The sequence below is a fragment of the Chenopodium quinoa genome, unplaced genomic scaffold (genome assembly GCF_001683475.1).
Source record: "Chenopodium quinoa cultivar QQ74 unplaced genomic scaffold, ASM168347v1, whole genome shotgun sequence".
Lineage (NCBI taxonomy): Eukaryota > Viridiplantae > Streptophyta > Magnoliopsida > Caryophyllales > Amaranthaceae > Chenopodium > Chenopodium quinoa.
In genome coordinates this window covers 2,811,256-2,820,772 of record NW_018742461.1, presented here as the reverse complement: position 1 = coordinate 2,820,772, position 9,517 = coordinate 2,811,256, and the positions used below count along the sequence as shown (strand labels likewise).

Below are 9,517 nucleotides of genomic sequence, written 5' to 3'. Positions count from 1 at the left end.
AAAAGCGCATTATTCAACAAACTTCAAAACCTTCTGCTGTTATTTTTTCCTTCAGTTTCATCAGTAGTTTACAATGATCTATTATTACTTATTCGGCTCTATTATGAGACCTTTAAATCTATGAATACCCCTAAACCTCTGAAGAAGAATTTCAAGATCAACTAATAAAAAGTACAAAAGTATTTTTCTTACCTTTTTTGTTTATGACAGAAGTACTTTCGTACTTACCTTTTTTAGTGAAATTGTTTTACATCTATCTCATATACTAATTTTGAATGCAACAGTCTCTCTTAGATTACATTTAACACTAAAATTTTTAATGACATGCACAGAATACGCAAACATAATTATCGTGTAACAGAGACACCGAATACAGTAATCACTAATAATAATCGCCGTTATTGGGGTGCCGCGAGCGAAAATAGAACATCTAATGTTATTTATGAAAATAGTAATTCAAAAAAAATCTTTTTAACAACATAATTTAAATTACATCTATCCCATATACTAACTTTAAATATAACAATCTTCTCTTAGATTACATTTAACAATTTAAATTTTAGCGATATGCGTACAATACGCAAACAAGATTACTGTGTAATAGAAACACCGAAAAAAATAATCACTAATAATAATCACCGCCATTGGGGTGGCGGCTCAAAGTTGCTTTTGCTGAGTCCCAACGATTGCAAGTTGTACGCTGAAATACTTTCGGGGTAGAATCTTCGACTATAGCATACAGCTTGAAGCTTCGGCGGTACTCAACAACTTAATATTAACAATATTACAAATTGTAACACAATCACCGTACATATTGCTTTCTTAGATTATTTCACAAATAATTCTAATACAAAAACAAACAAAGGTAATAATTGTAACACAATCACCATATACATTACTTATATTATTTCACTAATAAGTTGAATTAACATGAAACACAATCACTGTATACATTACTTTCTTATTTTAAACAAACGTTAAACCTAGGCTAATATCATCCGCATCTGAAATACCTCGGTTTCAGCGACTGAAACTACTTTGTCTAGACCTCGACAACTGAAGACGGTAAACTGAAACATGTAATATAAACCGTTGCTGAAAACCCGAAGCTTGCTTTCAGTATACCTTATAAATGTAATTTGAAGTTTCAGCCATTGCATTAAACTCAAGACCCTTAATCTCAACAACATTTCGGTTTCAACGGCTCAAAGTTGCTTTTGCTGAGTCCCTTTTACTTTAATGTTATTAACTTAATTATAATTTTAAACAACTACTTTCAAATAACATAATTTATGATTTAAATTTCTTATTAAACACACTACACACACCTAATTACCATGTAACAAAAACACCGAATACAGTATTAACAAACAATAATCGCCGCCATTGAGGTGCCGCGCGCGTAGCGCGCGGAACCACAACTAGTCATTGTGAAATGTGAATACTTATAGAGTCGAAAATAAGAAACCTACACATTGTAGGCTGTGTTGTCTAAGCAAAACGAAAAATACTTGAAGTGTATTAGAGCTTGGGAGGATAATAGGATATGTTACAACTTTACAAGCTTAGATCATAAAACATATACTACGTCGAAGTAGTAGTGTAGTACTATAGTAGTATATAATAATATCAGAAACATAGAAGTTTTTTTTTTACACAAAGGAAACGAACTTATATATATTAGGCCATAGCCAAACATCCAAGTACAGCAGTCAGAGAGATATATTACAACATTTAGAAACTTGCTGCTCAAAAGATAAACTTTTTTTTTTTTTTTTTTTTTTGGTAAATAGAAATTTACCAAAGAAAGATAGTTACAACTTACAAAAGCAAAGCTGCAACCAGCAAAAAACTCAAACTAAACAAGACCTAGAAGGCCAAACCACCAACCACACAGTTCAAGGTTCAAGCTTAGCCACCTTCTAGGAAGGGTTCTAGAAAGCCAGGACCAGACAAAAGCACCTAAAACAAAGAACACCAAATCTGCCAGAAACAATACAAGAAACGCAGCAAACTAATAATGATGGAGCACCAACAAGCTATAGCAAAAAAAGCCTTTCAAACAACATCCACATCTTTACAATCCCAAAAAACACATTGAGAACTCAGAATCCCAAAGCTGACTGAAAAACAGCCACGGTGCAGCAAGAGGACAGCAGAAGCAGCAACCTTGAGCACCAGCAGAGCACCCCAAACAGCCAGCAACAGCAGAACAGCAGAAAAACGAAGTAGCAAGCAACCAGAAGCACCAAACCCAGGCTGCAGCAACCAGAAAAGAGAGCAACACAGTAGCCAACAGCATAACCAGAACAGCAACCAGCAATCGAACAACAGCACCAACAGAAGCTTGCAAAATCAGGAACCAACAGCAGCCTGTACATCACAGAAATACCCTGACCAGCATCCAGCAGTAGACACCCAGCAGAAGAGGCAGAAACATAGAAGTCAATTGTATGCCTCTTTTCATGCACTTATCACAATAAAAAAAATCTATTCTGACACATTCTACTATAAATCTCCATTATGTAGTTTTCGAATAAGTGAGACAGTGCAGCTTCTATATAGCGCAAATCAAGATCAGCTCCTCCTTTCTCCCGGAAGTGGTGCACTGTCGCCCTCATGTATCGTACTACTTCAGTGATATCACCTTCTGTATACTTTTTCACCCGAAATTGGTCCTCATTCGAATCATCTCCACACAAAATCTATTAAAATTTTTGAAACACAACTATAGATCATTAACAAGGTTAATAGTACCCAAAAAAAAAATCAAAAAACAAAAAACAAGCACCTAATACTAAAGTGTAATCTAATAGATACCTTTTCAAAAATAGTGTCAGGTGGAATTCGTGATATCCAACCATGTAGATACTCGCTGCTTAGTCGGATGGACCATTTGAGAGTGTCCCTAAAATTGGGATTGGAGACCAAATGAAAATACAAGGTGACCGAAAATTCAGCTCTTTCTAGGCCATCCCAAAAGGCTGGATAGTTTTTAAGCAACAGTGTCTTCCAATTGAGCTTCCCTTCATAGGGATAATGAAACAGAAGATCGCCCAAGTATTTTAATTCAGAATTTTTGGTTACTCCTTCAAGTAGTTTCTCCATGATTAGCAAGACATTCTGCATATCACCTCGCTTTTTCAATATCATCAAGGAATCATCAAATGTCACTCTATCTCGAGGTGATAGTTTGGTCTCAAACCTAACAATTTTGGAGCCAATATGATTGATAACAACTTGTGTGATCAAAATGTTTGTCCAATCATGCAAACCATCATGAGCACCATATTTCTCATGATAGTCAAGCACCCCTATTACGATACTTTGCATGATTCTCAAAGATTCACGTTTCAAAAGATTAGGACACTCGACTTGGGGCAATATATCTTTCCATTTAACATATTCACCTAGCCACCTATCTTCTTTCTTTTCATGATCTTTTAACCAAGATGCAATGGTGAACGATTTTGAATAGTATGAAATTGGATCGCCATCATGAAAGATTGGAAAATCTAACGGTGGGAGTGCCATTCCTCCTGTAGATGTTTGTTCAATGAGGTCCACTTTCTCATCTAACACTTCATCCACCACCTTATCCACCACTTCATCCACCTTATCCAAATCCCCAACAACTACTATTGACTCCTCATTCAAATCTTTCCCAAAAGAATTATCATCCTTTTCTAGCTTTTCTTTTCCCTTGGATGTGCCACTTTTTTTGGAACCCTACAAAATATTGAAAACAAATATATCGTATATATATAACCCATCATTAAACATTAATTTATTAGCTGGAGATTGAGAATTAACGAACTCTCCACATTAACAAACTTACATACACTAAGTAAAGTAAAGAAACATTTATAGATATATATATTGCTCATGAATCAATTCATTTAGAATGGAAATACTACTTAAAGATATGTAAATGAAATAGCTAACATAAATGAAACACATACACCCACTATCTACATCTTAGTTAATTTTATGGGTAGCATATGTATAGTACAGTACAGTGTTTACATACATACTATATTCCATATATTATTTACTCGTATCATATTGTAGCAATCAAAGAAGTAAGTCATTTACCTTCTTGGAAGCCTTTGAACTTCGAGGGGTAGGCTTTGAACTTGGAGGGGTAGGTAGGAAACCAATATCCGTCAGTTTTTTTTTGATGTTCTTCATTCCACATTTTGAGCCTTAAAAAAAAAAATAAGAAACACAAATTATAATATCAGTGTAGTGTGACAAAAATGGTTAATTGCATGTATGTCATTAGCTAGAACCTAATTAAATTGTAGTTACATACCAGCCTACTTGAATTTTTGGATCAATAGTTTCCAACAGTGGCTTCAAATCCTGCATAGTCACGTCATTCATAATTATTGAGATGACGACATTTAATAATAATACGTAGTAGAATAAATCATCAAAGATTGTAATGGCTAGATTATTAATTACCAAACGAATTTTATCCATTTGCGTGTCACTTTGCAAATGTAATTGTAACTTGGGAGACAGAACCTAAAATTACAAGAAACTAAGTCAAGAAACACATTTTGTATATATACCACAAAGTCGGATACTGTACAAGCATATATATTACATTTACACAATTTATGAGCATCATATCCTACACTGTATATACAATGCAACATATTCAATAATGATCACCCATCATGTGATAAGTTGAAAAAAACTTGAAGTTAGAAAATCTCTAATCCATTTTTAATTTAACACTATTTTTTTTCTAATGGGAAGCTATAGTAGCAAACAAATTTGGTAACAAAAGCTCAAATTCTTGGATTTGGAGAAATAAAAGTCATATATAGGTGGAAATACAACAATGAAACAACCAATTAAGAATAGTGAAAATCTTATCCTCATAAGGAAAAAGGAAAATTTATGGAAGTATAGGCTCTAATCTAAAGCTAATTAAAAAGTTCTTATGTGAGTTTGATCTAACTATCTTACATAACTTATGTTAATAGGGTTATATAATCTAAAAGGATTAAAAAAAAAAAAAAAAGGGAAGAAAATAACAAAATAAAAAACTAAATTACTTACAATAAACAACAATGCAGATGCTCTAGTCACGGTGGAAAAAAAATGCTCTAATTGCCAATACTTAGAATTGGTTAGCGCATTTGAATGTAACACCAGATCATCCTGAAAAAATCATTATACAATAGAGCATCATATACTATGCAACTTAATTTTATTGGAAAAATTCAAGAATTCGAACAATAATAATCTCACACGTACACTCAAATGTTAAGGATCGAAAAATTGGAACATTAATTCTTACCTCTGGTACCCAAAGAACATCAACCTTTTTAACGTCATGGAACTTATTACTATCTATTAACACAATTATTCGATAATCACCATCATCAACCTCACAGCAATTTTCGACCCCTTTGCCTCTTAAGGAACGTTCAAAGTCCTCTTTTGATTTGGCCCTCTTCCTATAGTTGTCAATTGATTTGTTCTCCTGGTCAACCTCAGCGGATAGAGTTTTATGATTTTTATCATCCTGAAAAAGTCAATTAATTAATATATCAGACTTAGCAAATAATAACCTGCCTTATTAATAAAAGGTCAGTTTAAAAATCAGCAAGTAAAATGGTGCCAAATTACTCATGTAGACTTCTAGTTAAACTGCATATGTGTGGAACCCATGATTATATTATCATTTGAGATTCTGATAAGAAATTATTTAGGCCAAAGTGAAAAGGTTTGTCTATTATATAATTCATCAATGCACAGCTAAGATTTTTTTTTTTTTTTTTTTTCTTTTTGGGTGAAGGAGAGGGGCAAAACCCCATTCATTAAACAAAAAACAACCTCAAAACAAAAGAAACAAACACACCAGCAAAAGAACAAAAGAAAAACAAGCAGAGCAAAGTAAAAAAAAAAACTAAGGCTGAGAAACAGCCCCAGCTAGCCATCGCAAAACACGATCAGGTTATTCCTATTGCTCGGCACCATACGAGGAAGAGCAACACATCCCAAGTCCTCCAATAAAACTACATGAAGATCCTTCGGGATCGCCTCAAACATGATTAGGTTTCGCTCCGCCGTCACCCCATAGTTTTCAAGCCAATCGGCTGCCCAACAGTGAGACGACACTACTTCCCAGTCCCTGTCTCAATAAGTGCCTTGCATTTTCGAATCATATAAATGTATGGAAAGTTGGTCGGAATTTCATCCACTAACATGCTAGCTATTACCTCAAAATCCACCAATATGTGAACTTTTCGATGCCCTCCCTCCCAAGCTATCTGCAAGCCTCGCATAACAGCCATTAACTCGGCCTTAGTACATGTGCATACTCCACATTTGACAGCAAAATATTCAAACAACTCCCCTGAGCTTCCACGAATCAGTCCCCCAGCTCCTGCTGCACCAGGATCACCTTTTGCCGCATCAGTATTAAGTTTAACCCACCCTATGTCTAATATAAGCATGTTCCCTTCTCCTTTTGCCTCCCTGATCGAGCAGCATATTTCCCCTCTCCATAGCTTGTTTAATTAGACCAACCCGAGAAAATATAAAGCCAACTTGGTCAACTGGAATCCTTGGCTCATTATTGAAACATCTTTCGTTGCGCCACCTCCATCCATAACCACCAACACACAACAGCAAACACTCTCGGCCATTCCTCACCTCTCAACACATCACCACTTTCAATGTTCTCAAGCACCCATTCCATCACAGGATTATTACTCAAGTTGAAAACAGAACTCCCACCCAATTTCTGCCAAACTATACGAGCAGCAGGACAGTTTTTTAAGATGTGAATTTCTGATTCTTCATTGGCACCACACATCTTACAACGAGGGTCATCAGTTAAGGATCTAATGAATCTAATTTGTTAGTCATTAGTCTTCCTTGAACAGCCAACTAAACAAAAAATAAATCTGATTCTCTGAGGTACAGGAAGCCTCCAGATTAACTTCCATCCTTGAACATCTTCAATTAAGGCTGAATTCTCATCTCTAAGATAAATTATACCACCTAAGATAAATTAAGATAGGAAACAATATTCCTAAAACATATATATCTCATATAAATAAAATTCAGCAAATCATAAAGATATTATAATATCTCAAACAGATTCTCATACAGATTTATTGTTAAGGAAATAATCCCAAAATAAAATTGTTATTTCTCTAATGTACACGTACCTGAATGATGTTATATATAAGTCCATTGGTACACTTCTCGATAACAAACATCACCGCCATTTCATCAGAATCTTTTTGCGGAAATACCCTTTGCAAAGTCAATTTCCACCCCAACCAAAATCGATGGTACAAAAAAGCTGATTAAAAAACAGGAGAATATATTAAAAGCAAAAATTATTTATAAAGTTTGGAAATAAATAAATAAAATTTATATTCAATACCCAGTGTATTTTCCCAATATAATCTTGTTAGGATTATGAATTTGCCTCTGAACCCTAATAGATCTTTCACCTATTTAGATCAAGGAAAATTTAATTTAGTCAATAAAAATAATGAAATTAGATATTTTATAACATAAACTTGAAATAAATATATAACTAACATTGTGAAGATATTGATCAAGACACTTGTCACCCTTACTCATGAGATCAGCCCATAAACAAAGGAAGTCAAAGCACCCTTTGTCCAAAATTACATCATACGACCTTGGAATGAGAATAGGTGACTCCTGTAAATAACAAAACAAAAAAAAAAATCATTGTCTCGAGTAATTCAAAATTATAGGTTAGTTCAGCATAAAAGGTAATCATAATATAATGCTCTTCGTACTAAATAATTGATCGAACCTGAAGTGGGGCTAGAACATCCTTTGTTAGCCATTGCATTCCAACTTTTTCTCTGTGTTGATTCTTCATTGTCTCGATCAACTCACTCGAATAATCCACATTAGTGATATTAAGGAAGCCACTCGAATAAAGTTGCTCACTTACTCTTGAATCGCCACAAGCCGGAACAAGTATATTAGGTGATTGTAGATTTTCGAGATTAGGCATAATATCGGGGCTCAATTCATCCCACGATAAATACCATTCTACAGCAGATGATTTTTTTTTCCTCTTGTAAAAATTGTTCCATTCCTTACTATTATTGAATAAGTCAAAGTCATCCATATCAGTTACCACCTTCATATTCAAAAAGAAAAAAGAGAAAAAATCACTTAATTATGCATGCAGAAGTTAACTCCCTTTAACCATAGAAGAACTTGATCCCTTGACAAGAACTTAACTTCCCTAAAAAGGGACAAGAAAAATAAGCACACTGACCTTCTCTTGTTCCGTCATAACTCACAGTTTACGTGTAAACTCCAAACACTAAGGACATGCAATAGTCAAAACACGATATTATTATAACAATATATTTTCAATATAATAATACATGAAAATATAAAATTGAATTATTATAATAAAATTGCATAATTACTTTAGTTCTATAGTTAGGTTAGTAGCTTAATATTATTGAAGAGTATTCTGTTTGGTTTTCCTTCGATCATAAATAAAATAAGCAACGAACCCATAATTACAATCAAATCATTTACCATAAGATTGATTAAACCTTAATTAGCAACTGTCACAACCAGTGGCGTCTCCGGGATTTCCAAATAGGGGGTTCGAAATTTCAAAAGTTCAGAATCGTAATTAACAATGGAATGAAAATATAATAATTAAATATTCAGTACATAAGTTCCAATCATGGATTGCAAATAAATTACACAATACAAATAGAAAAAAAAAAATTGTATTATCAAGAATTTTGTATTATAAATACTCTAAACTCATGGTATATACTCCACAATGGCACAATCTACAATTTTACATTATATATCATTAATTCATTATATCTCAAATTCCCACAACAAACATACATGTATTATCAAGAATTAATGGTATATTCATTGATAATTTGATATTGATTTGAATAACTTGAAAGTATTTCTGGGATTATTAATTCCAGAAAAGTGGGTTCCAACTTCCAAAATCCAAACCCATTAACAAAACATACGAATTGCATATTTGCATAAAATCTTTTTTCAAATTTTTTTTAGATAATAAAAATCAATACATCATAATTTATTATCAAGAATTCAAGATATAAATCTGTAAACAAATTAACAAAACAAATAGTATGTAAAATATAAGAAATTAAGAAGTAAAAATTCAGTTATTCACCTACAGAGCCACGGAATATGGATGAGTGGATGACGGAGCAGTGGAGCACCGAGCACGGGAGGCCGGAGCGGTGAACGGCGGCGGCTTACGGGCTGAGGATTTAGGGGATTTACTAGTTACGGTTTTACAATTTGGGGAAAATGACAAATGAGAGAATGGAAATGTCGAAATGAGAGGAAACAGGCAAATGAAACAAAAAGAAAAAAAAAATTGTGAGGTATGGGATTTGAACACACAAACTCGTGTTTGTTGGGAGGTAAAAAATGCCGCTGGGCTACAGCTGAACTTCATGACATATATCACACATATATTCTA

At 33.8% G+C, this 9,517-nt stretch overlaps 1 protein-coding gene across 2 annotated transcripts; it reads right to left on the bottom strand.

The window, feature by feature from the left end:
- Nucleotides 1–1,644: 1,644 nt before the first annotated feature.
- On the bottom strand, nt 1,645–9,449 carry LOC110718724. Of its 2 annotated transcripts, XM_021897617.1 has the most exons (13): nt 9,203–9,444; nt 8,300–8,347; nt 7,823–8,158; nt 7,579–7,704; nt 7,418–7,487; nt 7,197–7,333; nt 5,315–5,542; nt 5,074–5,175; nt 4,468–4,530; nt 4,316–4,365; nt 4,096–4,205; nt 2,821–3,729; nt 1,645–2,705 (listed from the first exon to the last, which is right to left on the bottom strand). In XM_021897617.1, the coding sequence occupies exons 2-12, from the start codon at nt 8,315–8,317 to the stop codon at nt 3,677–3,679; spliced, it is 1,293 nt and encodes a 430-aa protein (XP_021753309.1). In that variant the 5' UTR covers nt 8,318–8,347; nt 9,203–9,444; the 3' UTR covers nt 1,645–2,705; nt 2,821–3,676. The 2 variants fall into 2 exon arrangements, with proteins under 2 accessions (XP_021753309.1, XP_021753310.1); XM_021897618.1 differs by lacking the exon at nt 4,468–4,530 and having other exon boundaries at nt 9,203–9,449.
- Nucleotides 9,450–9,517: the final 68 nt, after the last annotated feature.